The 22,390-nt window shown below is 36.1% G+C and overlaps 1 protein-coding gene across 8 annotated transcripts in view; it reads right to left on the bottom strand.

Moving 5' to 3' along the window:
* Positions 1-305: 305 nt before the first annotated feature.
* Positions 306-22,390, bottom strand: part of KTN1 (kinectin 1) — an 86,225-nt gene continuing 64,140 nt past the window's right edge. For 4 of the 8 annotated variants that reach the window (XM_039319548.1, XM_039319544.1, XM_039319546.1 and 1 more), the window contains 21 exons: positions 21,985-22,022; positions 21,600-21,690; positions 21,371-21,439; positions 19,837-19,874; positions 18,558-18,648; positions 18,437-18,474; positions 17,921-18,011; positions 17,771-17,839; positions 16,746-16,783; positions 15,061-15,151; positions 12,634-12,720; positions 10,067-10,156; positions 9,669-9,749; positions 8,227-8,316; positions 8,039-8,131; positions 6,599-6,682; positions 6,273-6,356; positions 4,005-4,088; positions 3,034-3,126; positions 1,816-1,924; positions 306-705 (listed from right to left, as the gene is read on the bottom strand). In XM_039319548.1, coding sequence (XP_039175482.1) covers positions 698-705; positions 1,816-1,924; positions 3,034-3,126; positions 4,005-4,088; positions 6,273-6,356; positions 6,599-6,682; positions 8,039-8,131; positions 8,227-8,316; positions 9,669-9,749; positions 10,067-10,156; positions 12,634-12,720; positions 15,061-15,151; positions 16,746-16,783; positions 17,771-17,839; positions 17,921-18,011; positions 18,437-18,474; positions 18,558-18,648; positions 19,837-19,874; positions 21,371-21,439; positions 21,600-21,690; positions 21,985-22,022 — 1,557 coding nt within the window. In that variant the 3' untranslated portion in view covers positions 306-697. The other 4 variants (XM_039319547.1, XM_039319550.1, XM_039319551.1 and 1 more) reach the window with 4 other exon arrangements.

Raw genomic sequence — 22,390 nt, 5'->3', positions numbered from 1 at the left:
TTCACATGACACTTTTTTCTACATACTGCATTTTCAGAATTGGTTCGAACAAGGTGTGGGAGGGCCCCAATTCAGATGGATCTAAAAAGGAAATGGACGAATTCACAGATAGTAAGACAATCAGTAGCTGCTAGTTATGATGTCTTTTTTCCAGGCTTCCCAGTGATTGTCCCGTCTGTGAAACCTGAGACAGGAACAGGAAAACCTGTGATTGAACCCAACCAGGTTCTTGTGCCATCAGTCACATTAGAGTGCTTTTATATAGTAGCATGGAAGTTTTACAAATCAAGAACATAACAGTACAGTTAGAGTAATAAGCATCCCTTTATTTGCTGACACCATTACAAAAACTGATTACATTAGCAACCCAAAAAAGAGAGAGTAGGGAGGAGGAGTGTTTACTTCAGGTAGAAGTTACAAGGCTGCTACTCCCAAACTGTATCTAAGTAAAACAGCATAGGCTGTCAGTATTAAAACGTTATTGTTGCTGCTGCTACCACTATGTCAAGGGTGCGTGCGTGTCTCTGTGTGTGAACTGAGTTTTACTGAGCATAGTAAAGATAAAAGGTTACATGTTTACTGTAGCTCCAGGAATGTAAAGCTCTAATTATCCAAACCGGTTTATTTAAATTTATTTATTATAAAACTAAACTCTGGAGGTGTCTGCAGAGTCGTCTTCTTCATCATCTTGTTTAAATCAGTAGTCTAACAAAGAGTAGAAAAGACAAAACTCTGTTCAGTGTTTGACGAAGTAGAAAGGGTGAACACATAAATAAGGCTTTAATTTGGCAAAATATAAAATGCATTGCCTTCTGCTACCCCCAAATTAAATGATTTCCCCATGATTTCATTCTGTAAAAGAGAAGCAAAACAAAAACAAAAACAAAAAAAGATAAGCTTAAAGATAAGGTAGTCACTGTGGCAATCTATTTTTATTTTTAAAAGTAAAATATGTCATGTTTTGAGAGATCCGATTTTGTTATATACTAAGAATCAGGAGGTTTTTTAAAATAGAGGTTTTTTAGGGAGAAAAAAAAAATCAATATTCAGCATGTATAGTTTTCTTAAAGCTAAAAAAAGTACTAAGTAAACCCACATTCAGAATTTACTAAATAGAATTAATGAAAATTAACTTTGTAAAAAGGGCAGGCAATTGAGAATCCAATTCTATATTTGTCCACGCACATTTTTGCATTTGTAAACAAGATTTTTGTTACCCCAGAATGAAAATAATAATTAAAATCACAGCTGTGAAAAAATTATATCTGCCCTGTACAAGAGCAGTAAAAGCAGCTGCAAAGGGTAAATGCAAATCCATGGGCATGCTATTGGGAATTTTGAAAATGACAATTTCAATATTTCTGTAGGCTGTTGGTTGGGGAAGGCTGGTCTGCAATGACTCTTCCTAATAGCAATAGAAATAGCACTTAGACGTATAAACCGCTTCATAGTGTTTTACAGCCCTCTCCGAGCGGTTTACAGAGGCAGCATATTGTCCCCAACAATCTGGGTCCTCATTTTACCGACCTCACAAGGATGGAAGGTGCAATCAACCTTGTGTCGCTCAAGATCGAGTTCCTGGAGTGAGCAATGAGTTAGCCTGCAGTAAGACATTCTAACCATTACGCCACCACGGCTCTTCATTGTGCTACTTTATATGGAGAGATAATCCACAATGGTATTTCAACCAACATAGGAGGCTGCAAGCTTCTATGATTTGATTACTGCTGTCTAGTGATCAACTGAAAGCTTCACCAGTTATTTTTGCCTTCCTGCTTAAGTCCATCTTAGGAAAACAGACTCAAACTCTCCTACCTAATAGCTGATATTGTTCTTTTCCTTTTGTGAGCATTTGGCCAACTGATGCAAGTAGCTTCTTCAGATGGACAATATCTTGAATTAGATTCACATTATCTGGCCCGGCCTGAAAGAGATGGATGTAGAAAGTATTTAGAAGTTGTGAAGCAAAGAAGGCCAAAGGAGATGAACAATTAATTTTAGGATATGAGCTAAATACCTAGCTGAAGCCTCAATCTGTCTCACCCCTTAAATAGGGTCTCTTCATTTCCAAGAATCTTCATTCATTCAACATTCATTCAGCTATTTTACACAAGTTTCACATCATGGCCAAAGGGCTCCCTTTCCTCCAGGACAAGCAATGGGAACATTTGCTCAGGTTCCTTGGCCTTGACATATTTTAATACTCTTTAATATCTTCCCATCCACTGGAGAGTTTTTTTTTTATAAAAAATATTCTCCAATTAGAAAATTTAATGTCATGGAGAATTGTACTAGATCCGATCTACCTTTTATGCAAATATTTTTATTTTTTCATTCTATGAGGCTTCACACATTTAGTGGTGCCCTAAACCACAACAACCCAGATATGTACAATAAGAATTAGATAATATAATAAAAACATGAGAGCAAAAAAAATTTCCAGCTATCTCTAAGATTTCCAAATGTGCTTAATAGTACTTGCCAGGACATTACTAGCCTGCCATCTGGTGGCAGGAAATAATAGTCTTTAGCAGTTTTTTTTTTTTTAAAACTAAACAACTTAGCAAGAGTTGAATTGCCCAGCCAGCATGTAGGCTGGGGAATTCTGGGAGTTGAAGTCCACACATCTTAAAATTGCCAAGTTTGAAAAACACTCGTCTGTAGCTATTGGCCAGCCCCACAAAGACATGTACCAAAGAAGCTTCAAGACCATAAGACAGTGACAGTTGATTTGGAGTCAGATAGTGCCTAAACTGAACTAAATAAGTAAACAAAAATGTACAGCACCTATAAACTTCTAAAGCAAAATTCCAATGGCTCAGACAACCCAAACAGCAGTCTTATATACAGATCGTAGTGGACCCTTAGGCCAAACAAATGAAAACTATGCGAAAGTAGGATGTAGCATTTCTATTATATACAATGACCTCAAATATACAGAGCAAAATGCACAGGATAAATCAGCCTCTAGGCTGTCTGCTTGTATGTGCACTTCCTAAGCCATATTATTTATATATCTAGGAAAACACTCACCATCTGTGAGCAGACATCACTATTCTGTATCACTTCGGAGCCCATACTAGTTTTTCCTATTTCCCTTTCTAGGATCAACAGTAATTCCTGGGCCTTTAAAAAAAAGCAGAAAATTAAAACAGTTATTGCTTTAAAACATCCAATCATAATCAGAGCCTTTTTAAAGAGGAGGTAAAGGGGACAACAGCCCTGGATCCATACGTGGTGGGGAAAGACGGATTGGAATACAATTCAGTATTTGAAGTGATCAGATAAATTATTATTCTTCATTCTAGATCACAAGCATAATCAATGAAAATATGACAAGAAATGTTCCTGTATTACATGTTTCTCCAAACTCCCAATAACTGAACTACAGATTTCAGTGGGGGGAAAAAGAGTTGAGAAGAAAATTACACTGAAAGGATTTCTGTTGTTTTGAAACACAAGTGTTGCAGGATAGCAAAGCAAATAAAAAATAATCAGGGCTGTAAAAAATAAAAAAAAAACATCAAAGTCGGCAGCTGTTGTGACTTTTTGATGTTTTTTTTACTGTTTATAGCCCTAGTTGTTTTGTGTTCAGGGGCAGGAACTTTTATTAATTACTGATTAAATCAATAATAAGAGTTGTCACCAAACTTTCCTGAGGAAAAATATTTCAAAGGGAACACTCACCAAGAGGGACCTTTTGCAGAATCTAGGAGAACATCTAAGTATGAGGAGATGCTCTCTTGTTAATTTAAGTAGCATTTTGGAACTAATATTTCAAATAACCTTCATAATGACAACTTCACATAAAATGCATTGCTATAAACTAACATGAGAGCTATTGAGGTATGGATCACCATGATTTTTCTGGGACAAGCTAGAAATGGCACAATAACCTTAATGGGTATTTTCATGACTAACTTGAATCTATCAATACCCCAAACTATAGATAGTGCTTTAGAAAGAAATGAGCTATCATCCAGAATCGGGCCATCATTCCTTACCTTTAGCAAATCGGCAGCTAATTTGTGTCTTTCACTCTGATCAGAATGGAGTTTAGATAATGTGTCATTCAGCTGGGTTTTGAGCTGTAAGAGGTAAGCCATGGTCAGGTGAGAGTGCTTAAGAGGAGCATGGGGCAGTTTCTGGTAAAGTAATATACATATAAGAATATAACCACATTGAAGACTAATTGCTACAAAGTACATTGAGTGATAGGAAATTCCATCTGCAAAGGAGTTAAGAAGAAAAGATAAGCCTAAAAGAGGTTAAAATCGGTAGAGAGAATCTTAAACAAATGCAATTTTTAATGCTTTGCCAGCATTACCAGTGAAAGTGAATAGATTTTTTACAAGTATTCTTTACAGATAGTCTTCAACTTACAACAGGTCATTTAGTGACCATTCAAAGTTACAAAGCACAGAAAAAAGCAACTTATCATTGTTTACAACACAACTGTTGCAGCATCCCCATGGTCATGTGATCAAAATTTGGATGCTTGCCAACCAGTTCGTATTTATGCAGTGTCCCGGGGTCATGTGATCACCTTTTGCAACCTTCTGACAAGCAAAGTCAGGGGGGAAGCCAGAATCACCTAACAACCATGTTACTAATTTAACAACTGGCAGTGATTCACTTAACAAGCAAGAAAGGTCTTAAAATAGGGCAAAATTCACTTAAATGTCTTGCTTAGCAATAGAAATTTTGGGCTCAGTTGGGGTTGTTAAGTAGAGGACTACCTGTATTTTATTGGCTTGAGATTTAAAGTTGCCCTAAGATTATTATTCTTGATCAGAAGAGGTACTTTTATGGGTATAACATTGTTTTGTTGTCTGCAGATCAGTTTTTAAAAACATGAGGAATCCTTCCCCAAGATAGTATTTAGACGTTTTCTGTGTTTCCAGGATCTGAATCAATATAGATTCCTACGTGTGGAAACAGAGATGAAAATAATCTCCAGAATTTTTTTTTGTGGAGCCAGTTCCCCACTAAAAGTGATACTGAAATATAAATTCTCCTGAACTGGCTCAAAAATCTGTTCTTAATTTACAAATTATATAAGTCAATCTTTTAGCAAAGATTGAAAATATAATTTGTATCTGTCATTCCCCAACTGCTCCCAAATATGACAAATTCATGTGGTCCAACAAAGAAAGAGATGACCTTTTTCACGTTAATTACATTAGGGTAATGTACATTAGAGGCCTTTCATTTGCTTGCTTCTTTTGATCTCTCTATGCTCAGTCTTGGTTTTTCTTCACCAAATAGAAGTGGCTTCCTTGATTACAAGACACTCCAGTCTTAGTTGGGAGTTCTCTCCCTTTAGATGACTGATAAACAGATATGTTCTTTTCCCCACTGAGTAGGCCCTGTGGGTCTCAAGCTCCATATTCAGTCAGCTTTTAAGGAAATAAAAGAACTCCCCTTCCTTAAGCTGATAAACCTTGTTATCTCATAGAATCATAGGGCTGATTGTAGATTTTTCAGTCAGTGGTTCCAACCCTCTGGTAGCCCAAATTAACTTTCTCCCTACAAACAGCTACTACACCTCTACTGCCTGAACTCAATAAAGAATGGCTACTTCCTTATGGGTATTTAATTTCGACATCAAACTGGTCCCACCCAGTTAGGGACTTTTCCTATCACTGAAATTTATTTCTCTGTAACTGCATTATTTCAATTCTTATATTCTGAAATTATACACAATACACTGTATATCCCTTTTTGTATTTGAAGAATATTTTCTCAAGGATAAATATATCCAATTCTTCTAACTGTCTTCAAAGAGTTAATTTCCAGTCCTGTGATCATCTTCATTGCTCTTCTATGAATCCAGTGCTGAGAACTGGATAAAATTCTTGAGGTGTCATTTGCATATTGCAATGTATTTGTTTGTATACAGACTGGAATTGTTCAATTTTTCTTTTCAGCAACTGAAATTCCTTTCAGGAAAGGAAGTGCACAATTTAAATAAAACCAAAGATTTTCCTCCAAATAATCCTACACAACACTCAAGCCCAGTTCCTCTGTGTTCTGTGAACATCGTGTTCCAAATTCACAAAGTATAGAAATATGAATCCTTTAGGCAAGGGAGAGGCAGGCAGATGAAAAGGTATACTAAGCACTAGTCATGTTATTAAAGAGGCAGAGAAAGGCTATAAAAGTGGCTGAAGTGGACAAAGGCTAAGTCAAAATGGTTAGCAGACAGGCAGGATTTGGAAAAGTTTCTCCACTTTTGAGCAGATATATTCAGTGGAGGACAGGCCTCTTACCAATGTTAACTCTTCGTTCTGCCTTATTGCTTCAGAATATGAGTCATCAAGTTTTCTCTGCAATTCAGTCAACAGATCTTTAAGCTGAAATGAAGTTTTCAGAGGCTTTAGGATGCATTACCATATGTTCCCAACTGACCCTCTACTCAGCCATTAATATAATTTATTTCCAAGCAATAAATGAATTTGAAAGCATAAAAATGTTCCAGATCGTTGGATGAGCAGGTTTTTCATCTTTGGGCCAACTAAATATTTATGCTTCTGGGTAAATGTGTACATGTGACAGAAAGCAAATCTGGCTTCAATAGTTCAATTAGGTACATTACCTCTCGGACTTCTGAAACATATGTTGATCGCTCTATTTCTGCTTTTTCCAATTCATGTTCCAAATGTTCTCGTTCCTTTTTAAGCTACAAAAGAATAGGCAGCCACAAATCACACATTTTATTTCAAGTTCAACCTGGCCTTCTGCCTCCCTTCCTCCTTCTCTCTCTACATACACACAACACACACACACACATACACACACAATATATGATATCCAACTCTATCCAATTTTATAACTTTATTAAAATAATTTATATCTTTAAATTACTGTCTGCACTTTATTGAATGTAAAAACTGAAGAATTTGTTCATACTAATTCTAACCATAGCTAATTTTTCATTAAATAGCCATGTTTAAAGACTGTGGCTCAATAGGTCCTGTTTTGATACTCTGGCTTACTGAGAAGATCTGAATGAATTTCCTAATGTGTACACTGGGGAAAAAATCTAGGAAAATTTCAAATTTGTTTCCAAAAGATCAGGTAGGAGAGAGAAGGAATTATATATCCAGACACATATCGTATTCCTAGATGAATAAACTATAATGTATCCATATATTTAGTTTTCTGACAATCTGACAGGTGAGCTTATTGAGGAATACATTGTCCACTGCTGGCAACAGAAGATCAGCTAGGCCAGGAGTAGGCAACCTTGGCTCTTTTATGACTCGTGGACTTCAACTCCCAGAATTCCTGGGCCAGCCATGCTGAGGGGAAAGGGAAAGGTTTCCAAGCTGAACCATGCTGGATCAGGAATTCTGGGAGTTGAAGTCCACGAGTCATAAAAGAGCCAAGGTTGCCTACCCCTGAGCTAGGCCCACTAGGCCCTTCATGAAATTACTTCTGAGTGGCCTCTATCAGCTATCCCAAATGCCCCCTCCCATTTGTAGAGGGCTTCTGAAAGATAAAGCAGCAGATGTAATGTCTAGAGCATAGGCAGAGGAGAAAAGAGTGAATCAAATTAAATATGGGTACGTATGCACGTTCAGACCTATTTTGTGGCAATAAGAGCAGTTAAACATTCTCTTCCTACATTAGTTTAGCTATGGAATTCTTAGGGCAAAAATCAGCTCTATTTTTTTTTTTTAGTTAGTAGCAGCTATAGAGAAATCTGTTTGAATTAATGGAAGAGTAAACATTTGTATAAATCCATAAATTAAATAATCAATTGTTCATTTATTCAGATAATCCGTTTTACGTATCAGTTTGGATTTACATGTGCCTGCCTAATGACTCTTTCAGATAGCTTTTATTTATATCTTTCATTTTATCCCCTACATTAAGAATTATTATACTGAGAGGCAAGCTATATTTTTTCTAGACTGATAAAATAATTAAACATTGTAAGGATATTTTCAGTTAACAGCTGAAATCTGAATAAAAGCTCTAACTAGCTCTCAAGTATTTGCAGCATGAATTCTTGATTTTTTTAAAAAAATACCTGTTGTAGTTCCTTCTGTGATTCTTCAATTTTTATTTTCCATTTGCTCTCTTCTTCTTCTACACTGCGCTGTAGCCTTTGCAAGATTCCCTCCTAGTAACACAAAATTTCAGTTATGTTGATGCCCACAAGAAATTGAGGCAAAAGAATTACCAGATACAGCCAGATTTTATCAGGATCCTTCCTACCGTCTCTGCAAGGACAACTTTGTACTTCTCACATTCTTGCTGCAACATGACATGTAGTTCATCTGCCTCTTTCAACTTCTGTTCCATGACCTATAGTGATAAAACAGATTCCATGGATATAATGTACAGCATGCAAGGCAGAGAATTCTCTTTATTCCAATGAAATGCTGTATTTTGAAAGTTCCATTAGCTCTGATTCTACACAGCTAAACAATCTGGACAGGTAGCAGGAATAATAATAGAATATGAATTCAATATATGTTTAGGGAGTGACCACAAACTAAGAGGACAGTTATTTATTTCTTCAAGCAATTCACATCTATTTTAGCAATTACATGTTCATCAATTGTACATAATTCTATCAAACTCAACCTTACAATGTTCATAAACAAATTACTTTACCTACTTTAAATCTTTCTAATAACGGTAAATAAGAAAAGCATTGGCAACTATGTCCCTCTGCCATCAGCTCTTCTTTTTGATTTTATAATGTAGTCCCTTTGACAACATTCTAGCATCCCACAATAAAATAGCTGTTTGTGTTTGCCTATTATTTTTCATCTACGAAATGCTTCTTGTGCTAAGAGTCATATAACCCCCCACATATACCTTTGAAAACAAGATGTTGCTTTTTATTTATTTATTTCACATTTGTTCCTTTAAGAATCCAGATAGGTGGCACAGATAATAACAGAATATGAATTCAACGTAAGTTTATGGAATTACAACAAACTAAGAAGGACAATTTATTTCCTCAACCAACTCAAACCTACCACTGAAATTATAATGCCAATGAAAAACTTGAACACAAAACAAAAGAAACAAAGCTGGCAGAGAAAACAAACCCAGATGGGAACAAAGACAAAGAAGAAAAGGATTGTCAATCATTCTTGCCAAAGGTCTGGGGGAAAAGCCACATTTGTGGCAATCCATGCTTTTTATCATATTTTTTAAACACTTAGATTGGATCAATAAAATGTGGTTATAATAAAATGTGGTTATATTGCTAAATTTCAGTAGCAAAGTTCTATATACACTGCAACAATAATAACAATAAGATATGCAAAAGTGGAGATCTTGGCTAAGGACAAGGTGAATGCTTCTGTTGTTCAAAGAAAGGGTCTGTCTGCTTTTCATGTTTTGTTCAGTCAAATCTGAAAGCTCAGGATTTTGCAGAGAACAATCAATTCTGTAATTAAGCTCTGCAGAAAAGTAACCATTCAAAACATTAAAAAACTTTGGAGAAAACACTTGTGGGACAAATTGTAAGATTAACCTTGGCATTACCTATTGTCAGTCAAATTTCAAGATATCACCAGTTAATTCTCAAGCACAGGATATCAGTTTCCTCCCTGCTCCCCAGAATAAAAATACCTCTTACATTAAAAAATACCCCTTACATTATTTAGCTAAAACTAAATTCATATCCAGTCTGCACTAACCTTAATGTCATCTGGTCGAGAAATTTCTTTTGTATGTTCTCTTATTGCTTTTTCAAATCCACGCATCCACTCACTGTGATTCTTGAGTGTAAAAAAATACATTAAAAGAATTTGGAAATAAATAAGTAGCACAGCTATCTAGAAAGGGTAGAACAGCTAGCAACTGCCAGTTAATTGGAGTCTTCAATGACTCCAGTAGCAACTTAGAACTTAGCAATCTTTGAAGACACAATTTTGCCAGGTTGTAGAAGTGAGCCAGCCAAAGCTGATTAATTAACAAGAAAACTAAGGACATATTAGCAAACTCATTTTTTTCACTCTTCAATATTGTCTTAGAAATCAGTCTCACTTTAAACATGGTTGCCCATTTGATAAATTTAAACAAATGGTAATCTTACCAAAGTGGAAGGAAGAGAGACTATAGGAAATAGCTTCTGCAATACATTTCTCATCTCTGCTTCAACAGCCTCTGCATGTTGCTGACTCTCCTGGATTGATAAAAGTGAAAGAACAAAAGACAAAATAAGTGCAAATCTTCCACCATGATGTCACATCAATCTCCATTTTTTGGCCCAAATAGATCTCTCACTGTTTGACCTGGGCTGAGAGTCTAAATAGTTTCTTTTGTAACAGCAGAATGGGCTGCCAGTAGTTCCTGTTTGTTTCCTCTTGTAAGCAGAGGCAGATAAACTCACTTAAAATTAAGAAGGAACTATTCTGACCCCAGGCTTCTAGTTTATAGTCACTTAATCAATCAAAGTCTAAAACTCTGTCTTTATTTCTTTGCAACACCAGGATGCAAAATGAATGCAATGGAAGAGAATATTTGTAGTTGGGTTGAACTGTGGAGTCTTGGTGCTTCTGAGCGTGGTTGTTTTCTTGCAGATGTTTTATTACCAAGCTAGGTAAATTATCAATGCTAGAACTGATCATCATCATCCTAGTCCTAGTTTGGTAATGAAATGTCTAAAAGAAAACAACCAAGCTCAGAGAGAACCAAGGATTCCACAGAATGTGGTGGTGGAGTTGTGATCAGGCAATATTTATGGATACAACAATTCCCCTATTTCTTCCATTTGTTGCTTGCTGATCCTTTAAATAAATGCAAAGCAAAATTATCTTTTAAGTGTCAAGGTAAAATATGTTCACTGTCTTTCAACACATGTTTCAAGAGGCATCTTTTCTCTCCTGCTTTTGTTTTCCTAGAATACTATGTAAAATTGACAGAGCTGGGCATTTTTTTTCTTGTATAAACAATCTGGCCCAAAGTAGAAGGTTCAAGGGTTTCAAAGATCAAAAATCAGGCAGCAACCAACATTTGTTCCTTCCACTTGTTGCTCTGCAACAGAGCAGAATGGAAGGGCAGATGGGGAAGCCATGGTTGGTCTTAAAGCACAGGTCCATGGATCAAAGCAATGTTCTTCAAACAGATTCAGTACTGTTCCTGTTTCCCCTAGGTGGACTGCAAATATTCAGATTCCACAAAAGATGAACTTCTTTTGACAGAAGTTCAAGCTCTCTGTGAGTTATTGAAGTTTTATTTTGCTACATTCATCAAAGTTGAAGAACCTACCAGCTCTATCCTGTAACCCATTTCCAGCAAACTCTATAAGCATTGTAACAAATGCCCGCTAAAGCTTTTCTTTAAATCTTTTTAGGAGAGGTTCTTCCCAGCAGTTCATTCTTCAGCTAGGTGAACGCTGCTTCACAATAAATTGAGCTTGTGGATTATATCACTGGATTAAAAATGAGAAGTCTTGCACCACATTAAATACTAACAAATTTATTATTCTGTAACGTTTTGTGGATCAACGTCCACTTCATCATACTATACGGTACAGTTTGTGCCCCAAGATTATTATTTTTGATACAAAAGAACCAGCATGATTGCTCTTCTGGAGACTGATTGTAGTAAGTTTTTTTCAAAATGATAAATCAGTGTGTTTAAAAATAAGAACTGATATATAGAAATGAATTACTAGTTTAGCTGAAAGCATAACAGGAGACTTGCTAACAGAAATGTACAAAACAGAAATAGTTTAAATTCATAGCTGCTTCATTGTAACAGCTTTCCTTAACCTAGCACCCACCAGATGGTGCAATATAACCCAAATCACCCTCACTAAACAAATACTGTGAAACATTTGGTTGTGGATCATGGGGATCGTAGTTCAGCAATTAGCTACAATGGGAGGAGCCAGAGTTATTTTCAATTATCTTAGTTTTAAAACACATTTTAAAATTTCTGAATTTTAATAAATCTTAAGATTGATGAAAAAAAATATTTTTCAATTATTATAAATCTTAAATCCGTACTGTAAAATTCTAGGAAAAATCAGGATGTGGCAAACCTGAATCTGGTCCTGTTAAAATGAACTAGGAGTCTCTGTGATAAGAAGTTTAACACAGAGATATCTTGGTCCTAGTTAAGCACTTTGAAATATCAGTGGGAGCCTGTGTGTGTAATGCTCCCAGCAAGATTTGTGGGTCTTAAATTTTGTCCCGACAACTGGGACACTAGCCTGAGTATTAAATTTCAAATTTGTTATATAATAGAAGTAAAGAATTGTCTTTAAAAAAACTTACGGGCGGTTCTTTTATGACAGAATTCCTTTCAGCACAAAACAAGAGAAATTTTCAATGACCAAGAGGGTGGCAGATCATTCCAACTCTGCAAACTAAACATCACAGCCCTACAGCTCTAGCATCTGTCCCAAGCAAAACTAAAATAAGCAGCATGCTCACAAATTAAAGGTTTAAAGAAAGAAAAAGAAAGGTATAAAGATGACAGGCAGAAGCAAAGGTGAAATACATGGAGAAAGGAAGGGAGAAAGGAAGAAAGGAAGGATTTAAAAGAGTATATTTAAAAACTGCAGTAAAAGCTAAATGTTTCCATTTGATTTTAGAAGGCGGCTGCAGAATCACTTCTAGCTAATGCATTGTGTCTAGCAATTAGCATTACAACCTTGGCAGTCTTGTTCACTCTGTCCTGCAGCAATTTTTCAGTTGAGGCCAATGCTTCCATTGCATTCCAGTTTTTCTTTCGAAGGTCCTAATCATTTTTAGAAAGAATGGTTTCAGTTCAGCCAAAATAAAACGATTTCTGCTTTCACCTCAAAGAGCGAGCATTTGCATTTGAACATGGGCTACTGCAAAATGGGCCGATGCTCAGTTTAGATGAAGCATACTAGCAAAAGACAAGTGTGATGTTAAAAGGACAAAGTGTTGATATGGCAAAAAATTCAAAAGCAAAAAAAAAGCATCTATTTCTGATTTTATGGCCATAATGGCATCATGAACAAGACCCTCCCCCTCCATTCTTTGACTGTATTTGTAAAGAAGAAAATGGAGAAATATTCAAAAGTTATCAGCATACATATGTGCATACTGACAAGCATACATACACTAGATCAGGTACCCACTAAGTTGGCTGTGTACTCTAGAAATTAACCCAAATAGAACAGGAAGGAAAATTTGGGGTCATTAGAAGGAATGTAGAGAGGTTTCTCAAAGAGGTGCTTTCAACATTCAAAGCATCAGCTTTGACTTTAAATACTGCTGTGAGGTAGTATATCTTAGGAACAAAGTAAATTATTTTAAGTGTTGGAAATTTCAGGCCCACTCCTTGGTACAGAAGGATCTAAAAGGAAAATACAGGAGATGAATGCTGTGGCAATGCAGTTATTGCTGGACTCCAATTACCCTCACCTCATACCTGACTTTTGGATAAGCTGGCTGGGGCTGATGGGAGTTGTAATCGAACACTATAAAAAAGAGCACCCAGTTTTCTATCTTCAGATATTAGGACACTTTAAAGGAGATTCAGCCAGAGTAAAAAGTGCTGAACTAAATATACCAATGATGTGAATATTAGATTACAATTCCCCTTCTCCTAATTTCTGGGGCTACTAGGGGAAGTGCAAAATGGTTTAGCTTATGTTCACTGGCTGGATCAGAAGACAAAGCAAGAATTAAACTTTTTTGGCATTAGAATTTGTACTCCATAATGTGTTTAAGGTGATCAATCACATTTTGACAAAATAATCAAAACTGTGTCAAAATACAAAGCAGCTATACCTTAATCAAAGGAGAAATCCAAATCAGAATTCTATTTTCTTAGATGATCATCACATTAAAAGGGAAGGATTTTTCAAAGAATTCCAAAGTTGACAGTTGTGTATTGATTTGAAGGGAGGCATCCTTATTTTCCTGTGTCACAAACCTCTCCAGTAACCTTTTTAGTTTGTCTTCATTCTATTTTTTTTATAGAATGAAAACCTAAAATAGCTTTCTAAGAGTGAACAGGAAATTTGCAAATTCAATTATCCCTACTGACTGCTGAAAGGAGATGAAATGTATTTCAGAGACAGGAGAAATATTTAGGAAGTTCCATAGGAAAAGTTTCAGACCACCTTATGCAGCCCCCAATAGAACAGCAGATTTGACTGCCCAGCGTGATTCCAGTTTTGTTGACCAATAGCAGAAAGATTTAAGAGAAAAGGTAAATTATAGAATCATAGAGCTGGAAGGGACCTTGGAGGTCTTCTAGTCCAACACCCTGTCCAAGGCAGGACCATCCTGCTTAAATGAATGTCCAATCTTTTCTTGGAAACCTACAGTGATGGAACATCCACAGTTCCAGAAGGCATGCTATTCCCTTGACTAATTGCTCTCACTGTCAGGAAATTTCTCAGTAGTTCCAGGCAGGATCACTCTTTAATGAGTTTCCACCTGTTGCTCCTTGTCCTGATCTCAGGTGCTCAAGTCAAGTCAAAAGATCTCCCAGCAGGTGAACTGAATATATGTTAAGTTTGCTTCTTTGGTCAGGAAACTCTTTCTTAATCGGGTAATGTTTCTCAGAAACATTTGCCTATCAACTTTCAAGAAATTCACTTAGCCAACTAGAAAATACAACATTTTCTTCTTCTGAAATTTGTTCACTAAGCAGTGGGACCCTCTCAGATGCTTCCAAAAACTTTTCATCACATAAAAGGAAGAGTAAAATCTCCCTGACTATCCCCTGAAAAGCCACCTTGCTCTTACTGCTGGAGGAAAGGGGCTAAAAAGAGGGGGCCTGGAATATATATATTCATGTAAAACATTTGTGTTTCACTTCTCAACAAAATAATCTTAGAGTTTTATAATAACATTCAAACATAAAAAACAGTCAGGTTAAAACAACTGATAAAAGTGTACATTAAGGCATGATGTAAATGGTAAAAGAAATCCTCTGGACATGCTGGACCACAGCTCCTGTGTGTCCCACATAGGCAATGCTAAGGAAAACAGGGCTGGAGTCAAAAGATCTTCCAGGATGAGAACATTCCGTACCAAAGGAGTGCTTCCTTCCACATCTGTCGGCCCAAAAGGTATTCTGGAAGGAGTTACTTACATTGTTCTTTTGCCTCTGTTGCTCCACTGCAAGTTCCAAGGAGCCCAACTCATTTTGGAGGCTGGTGATTTCTTGTTCTTTCCCGGAAATGCTAAATCCGTACAAGAAAAGGCAAAGTCACAGCCATTTAGAGAAGGGAGCAAAGACAGGGACTATGAAGTACACTCCTGTTTTTGTTTCTTCAACAGAAAAGACAGATAATTGATCTCCCCCTCCATTGTCAACATATATTCAGGATTCCACTTCAGACCATGAGAACTAGAAAATCTGCTCTTTTCAAAGTAGGAAGAGGAAAAATCCCTTTTTTGCTGGATTCAGTTGGAAGTAAAAAGGCAGCAATTACAATGTTAATTGTTCCCAACTTTTCCCTCTGCCTGCTATTTGCTAAAACATTCCTCTGCTCCCTAACACCAATTCTGTCTGATTTGAGATTTTAAAAACTGTCCTTAAAAAGGTAGTACTATAAACAATTTGGAACAAGTAAATGAAGACACAGACAGTGTAAAGCAGGGGTAGTCAACCTTGGCTCTTTTATGACTCGTGGACTTCTGGGAGTTGAAGTCCACGAGTCATAAAAGAGCCAAGGTTGACTACCTCTGGTGTAAAGCATTTTTCTTCTCCCTACTAGTTGACTTTCCTTTCTAAGCTGTACTCAGTTGGGAGAGGCCATAAGGTTGCTATTCCATGCACCATCATTAAGTACAGAAAGCAACATATCATACACCCCATAAGTACATCTTATTCTCGCAGTACACCTGATGTTTTTCAAATCAGTCTGTTTAAATGAGAATGCAGGAAATCTCTGAAATATGTTCTCTTTCTCTATCTACTTTTCTGTTTAATTGCCTTTTTCTCAAGAGCTATTTTGTATCTAGAAGCCCAATCTAAAATGAAAGTGACACCAAAATTAATGGTAATCGTGCACGGAGTGATAAAGTCTCTCCTGATTTTAGCTTTCAGAGGATGCTGAACTTCTGTGCTAGATCATTTCATGTTTTGCATGCAGAATTGTTTTTACATGCTATTATGTTGATCCACAAATTGGATTAAGATCAAGGGAGATTCAAATTCAAATGTCTATGTGCCTATTCTTTGGGTAATTTTCAACAAATTACTTAACCTGTTTTACCTCACAAGAGTGTGAGGCTAAAACTGGTAGGAAGATTGCCCACCAACATTCTCTTGAGCTCCTTGTAGGAAGCATGTCATAAAAATATAATACATGCAACACACTTATTATTAAATATATTTAACATTTGTACAATTTAATTGGCAATAGCTAAACAGTAGTTCAGCAAAACCAGCAACAGTTTATTATGATACTCTACAATGTCACTTCACTGTGAGTGCAGAATACATTTTTCTAAAGGATATGAACTGTGCAAGCCATTATTCATAAATAAATAAAATGCAAACTTTCTGCACCACTAGAAACCAATTGTCTCTTAACAGTTTACAGTAAACATAAAACTAAGTTAAAACTAAGAGTATTACAAGTGAATCTCAAATAGTCAACGATTTTTAAAGTGGCCAGTGAATTTAGACTATGAATACCTAATGCAGCTGTATTGCTGTGGAAAGAGTAACTAATGAAGAGAAACAGGGAGGAAACAGCATCTAGCAGAAGAATATCTTAGTTCAGACCTGTATAAAAGACATGCTGAAATAAGTTGCTAATAACTTACAGCTGTAAAAGTTGCTCATTCCTGATAGCCAAGGATTCCTGAAACAGAAGCATAAATCACTTAACTGAAATGCAATGAAAATTTCCCCAGTTTTAATAGTATTTGACATGCAGCCATATGCCACCTCAATATTTTTCTCCATGCCCCCATTCTAGTGTCCCGTTATATTAGCCGGGACACTAGAATGCTATTGTAGAGTAGTAGTGTGGCTGCCAATTTACCAGCTCTATTGTAGGATACACTTGCACTGTTCCCAAGCTACACCACAGAAAGGTGAGGTAGCTTCATACCAGATACAAAATGAGCAGCTCTTCCTACAGTGTCATCCTAGGCCTGCTCCCTTCCCTGAAGCTGCTTCATAAATGGGTGTCATAATCAGGAAAGAATCTGACTGCCTGCATGAAGAACCAACTTGTCTCCCCACTGAAGTGGTACTTATTTATTTATTTGCGTAGAACATGCTTTTGAACTGTTAGGTGGATAGAAGCTGAAGCAAGTGACAGGTGCTCATTCTGCCAAACAGTGCTAGGACTCGAACTGCTGAAGCAGAGACCATCTCCAGTGTCATTAAACTACTGAGCCACCATGTCTCTAAAACCAACCTGATTTGGGGGGATGGTTTTGAAGGAGTGAAATAGGTGCCTTAGCCTTCTGTCACCTTGTATGCTCCTTATCAGATTAAAATTTACATACAAACACCTATTTCACACATAAAGATGCTGTAATGGAATTAGGAAAGGATGGAGAAAGTCATGTCTGACAAAGGAGTCCTGTCACAATTAAAATATTATCCTTGAAATGCATGGCTCTGACAGGGGTCAAATGATAGGCTAGAAAATAAGATCCATTGTTCCAATAAGTGGACAGGAAAATTCCTCCTCCTTATTGAACCAAACACGAGACCTTATCAATAGTAATTTCAATCAGTTAATTGGTTTTATTCAAAGTGACTCCTAAGGCAGAGAGCATATAATACATACAAGGTCTCACTTTTTAACTGTAAATTTAGTAATCTGGAGAAATACCTGTTTGCCATTTTCCTGCTTGATTTCTTGAATCTGTACTCTCAGTAACCTATTCTCTTCCTGTACAGCCTGTAAAAGAGGGTGATGTCTTAGGTTTCCGTGGCTGCTTCATAACACCCCTCCCACTCCTCTTAAAGCTATTACAGCCACCTGCAACTCTTTTCTTTGGTGAGCAACTTCTTTTCCCCTCTCATCTAATAATTTTGCCATTTCTTGCACTTCTTCTTGTTTCTCTCTCAATCTGTGAACATGGTTTAAAAAATTACTCATAAAAAACACCAAATGAATCCTTCAGCAAATTACTCAAAACAGAATCTTTTAGCCAGCAAGCAAAGTTAGGGGTGAATGATATGAAAGCATATGTATGACAGGATTGGTTTTCAAGTTTCCCAACTAATTGTGGTTATCATGCTTCTTTGACTGCTCTGGCAACCAACCATGCCAGAAACTCTCATTGTTCATTTGAAGATTTACTACTACCTTGATACAGGAGCAAGTCTACAACGAAGAGGGCATCACCCGATACAAATAGCTGTTCCAACCAATACCAAGAACAATGAAATGTCTCTCTTACTTATTCACACTCCAACTGAATCAAGAATTTACCCCAAGTCAAAATGTGGAAGAGTATATAATGGTGGAGGAAGTTCCACTTTGTTCACTTACATAGCCTCATGATCTTTAATAGAAGTAGCAACAGAAACCTAGCAGGAAAGAGACAGAGGAAAATTAATGTGATAAAATATCTAAGATCACCTGCTGAGTTTTAGGGTTTCATCAACTATACCTGAAGGCATTCTACATTCTTTGAAATCTCACTCTCCTTTTCTTTCAACAATACTTCTAGACTATTCACCCGTTCCTCTTTCTCCTTCAGTCTGCAAGAGTGAACAAGATAAAAGTTACATTTGTAAGATGGGTGGATATTTAAATAAATAAATAGCAGACCATAAATAAAAGCAACAGCAATTGTTATATGTCTTCATAGACAAAAAAGCCAAATGCTGAATTCAGGGCACGATCACTTTGCCAAGGCCAGCAATGTGGGTCAACAAGAATACAAAGAATGGTAGGGTAAGAGCAAAGGAAAAGCAGCAAAATTAACAGTGTAAATAGTTTGAACAATCCTCATGATGTCCATTTTAGGTGCTGAAAAGGTAAGATTAATTAATCTGGATTTGTATTTGGATGACAGATTCCCAGAAATACAAGGGATACAGGTTAGCCTGGGAAATTAAAAAAAAAAAAAAAAAACCTTACAAAAAGGAAATGGCAATTTATTACCCAGGAAAACCACGAGAATAAATCCATGCTTGAAGGAGACCTTTTTTATCATTATTTTTTAAAAAGAAAATACAATTATTGAAGCCTAAACCCTTCTTGAATTGGATTTCACTGGTATTTCAGTGATTTCATGTATACTTTACCACTCTCATTAGCACAGTATGTCTATCAGACCTAGCAAGTACCCTTGAACTCTGATTGAGAAGTGACAGGGATGCTGCCTATCAGAATTGTCCCTGGGGTTTCCCAGCAATGACTGGGTATGAGGGCCTGTGCACAGACTGGTTATAAGGACATGCTGAGATTTCTGTTGTACTGATTACCTAGTACGACTTTTACAAGCTCTGGATATATTTGGTGTTCCAGGGGTTACAGTTCTTCCATTCCTATAATTACAATGTCCTGGAAATCTTATACAGCTCATGAGTTCCCCAGTAGCCTTGAGCCACTTAAAACAATTAATCAGTGAAACAACCTGCCTCCAGAAGTTATGAATGCTGCAACACTGGAAGTTTTTAAGAAGAGACTGGACAGCCTTTTGTTTGAAATGGAAGGTTGTTTTAAGATCTTTACTTGCTATTAAAATAATAACTTCAATTTTAGTTACCTAACCTCTAATCAGAGATTTAATATAAGCCTTACCATAGTTTTCCAATCCTAGATTATGCAAGAACTGTTTCTAATACGATAAACATGATGAAAATTAAAGCTATGTTCTATTAACATTCTATTAAAAAGGACTGCTAGAAAACACCTCCATTCTTGTTATCAGAAACACTTACTGGTTTTGAAGATCTTCAACTTCCTGAACAAAAGACACCTAACAGAAAAAATACACATATATGTATACAAAAGAGATGTGCAGAATAATGATAAAATGTTAAGTCCAAGGAAAAATAAGATAGCAAGCCATAACAATACTAATATCAAATATTTACAGTTGTCTTTTGGAATACTTTGACACTTCTGTAAAATGTTATTCTTGGGAATTTAATTAAATGCAGTCAGACTATTCTAGAAAAAGAGCATTTTTGCAGAACTAAAAATGTTGTGTTCTGGAAGACAAAAGAAACAATGGGCAATAATGAAAAGGTCTTGAAACAATATGTCCTTTGACTTCCAGAAATCAAACTCAGCTTTTTCTGAAACCAGCCAAGCTGGTAGCCAGCACCTCACCTCATGGCACTGAATTCCAAAACTGAATTACCAGTACATGTTATCCTGATTCTTTCAGGATTCAGATTTATTGAGTGATCCCCATTTCCAGTATTTTGGGAAAGCAGAAATAGAGTTTCCTTGCTAACTTTATCGATACCCTGCATAATCCTGTACACCTCAATCCCCCCAGTTGCCTTCTTGATAGATTAGAAAGCCTGTGATATTGCAACCTTTCCTCACTGGGAAGCTATTCTAGCCCTTGATTATCTTAATTGCCTTCTCTAGCTCTATTATATCCTTTTTGGGTTTATGACCACCAGAACTGCACATAAAATTCCAGGTGCAGTTGCACCATTGATTTCTATAAGTGTATTACAATATTGGCTTCTCTAAATACCATTTAGAGTAGGCGTTTTCTTAAAATTCTTCTTTGATAACAACTCTAGCATTTCTGTGAATCTTCAGAAGCATCATTTATAGAATGCTAGGTCTATCTTTCAAATAAAAAAAATACTTTATTATATTTCTCAGTTTTTCTAGGAGCTCAAGGTAGTTTTCATGGAATCTCCATTTTATGCTGCAATAAAGATAGTGAGATAGGCTGGGCTGAGAAAAGTTGACTGACTTATAGTCAGTGATTTTTGAGCCCCTCCCAGTCCAAGTTCAATGTTATAGTCACTACACCACCTTGATTGTGTCGGCCAACAATAACAATAACAATGATGTTAGGAGCTTGAGCTGATGAACTAAATTTGCACATGGCAAAAAATGACAGTTCTTTAGAACTATCATTTCTTTACATGATGTTTTCATAAGGTTTACATGATGTAAATGTAGACATATTATCTTAGGAAATGCTTTCTTCTTATTGCATACATACTGATTAGCCTTTTCTAAAATAAACAGATTTTTTTCAAATCTAAAAATCTGCTTAATATTAGTGGAGGCCATGTCCTTCTTTAAAATTCAGCAACTATTCCTAATCAAAATGAATTATTAAATACTGCAATCCTATATGATTCATTGTTTTTAAGACTCATGGCAAAAACTGAAATAAAACATTTTTTTTACTGAGAGTTAGGAAAGAAGGACTCAGATGTGGAGGGAGGAACAATGCCAAGTAAAATACACCCAGCTGCTAACTCATAATGGCTTTACCTGAGTGTCCTTCTCAAGATGGGCCTTTTTTAGTTCTTCTTTCACAGCCTCTATTTCCTGTTCCAAAGCCTTTTCAATGACAAAACATACAAAATTGTACAATGGAGATCACACAAAATGAGTATGTTGCAAAAACAAATTTGACTAAAATACAGTGTAGGGGCAAATACACGCACAATTTAATGCCACAAATAATGGAGCATCAATATCCAAATGATCCAGTACTTACCCCAAGATTTTTTTCCTTGATTGAAACTTTAAGGACTTCAGCTTGAAGCAGTTCCTCCACAGATTTGATCTTTCCATCTTTTTCACTAATTCTTTAGCAAGACATAAAATTGAAAATGCAGATATAAAATACATTTATTTTAGAAAATAAATTTTAAATATATAAATTCTTGTACAAGGCGAATAATAGTTTAATCAGGAAGTAGTTTGTAAATGCCAGCTGATGGAAAACAAGCAATATTTCTACAACAGTAACTGGATTTAATATGTACAATAGCAAACAAAAATCTAGATATGGAAGAACAATATTTATTCACTTAATTTCTAATAGTAACAAAATGCAAACATTAAGAGTGTATTAAAATTAAAGTCATGCTGCTACTTACACCCTTCGCAGGTCTTCTACCAAGGATGCAAATGATACCTTTGGAAGGGGGAAAAAGATGAAAATGTATTAGCATTTAATAGGAAAGACTCAAATCGCTGAATGATGCTTCAAAGGACAATAATGATTACCTGGCACAAATAGTAGTTTTATTAATTAATTAATTCTTTTATTGATCTACTAAGAGAAATTAATATTAGAATTACAACTGTATTTGTAGTATTGTAATTATAATTACAAATTAGAAAACAAATTAGCTCTATTATTTAATCAAATTAAACAATAGTATTTGGCATCTACTGATAATTTAATCCTAAACACAACTTGCAAGCACAGTTTAGCTCCCTAGATTCTTTGTGAAAAATATTGTGTATGTCACATTGTCACTCTAGTGGCATTCCACCGGA

This window comes from Crotalus tigris, unplaced genomic scaffold, assembly GCF_016545835.1.
Source record: "Crotalus tigris isolate CLP2741 ecotype Arizona unplaced genomic scaffold, ASM1654583v1 scf7180000023598.3388751, whole genome shotgun sequence".
NCBI classification, from domain to species: Eukaryota; Metazoa; Chordata; class Lepidosauria; order Squamata; family Viperidae; genus Crotalus; species Crotalus tigris.
This window is presented reverse-complemented; position numbering and strand designations above follow the sequence as displayed.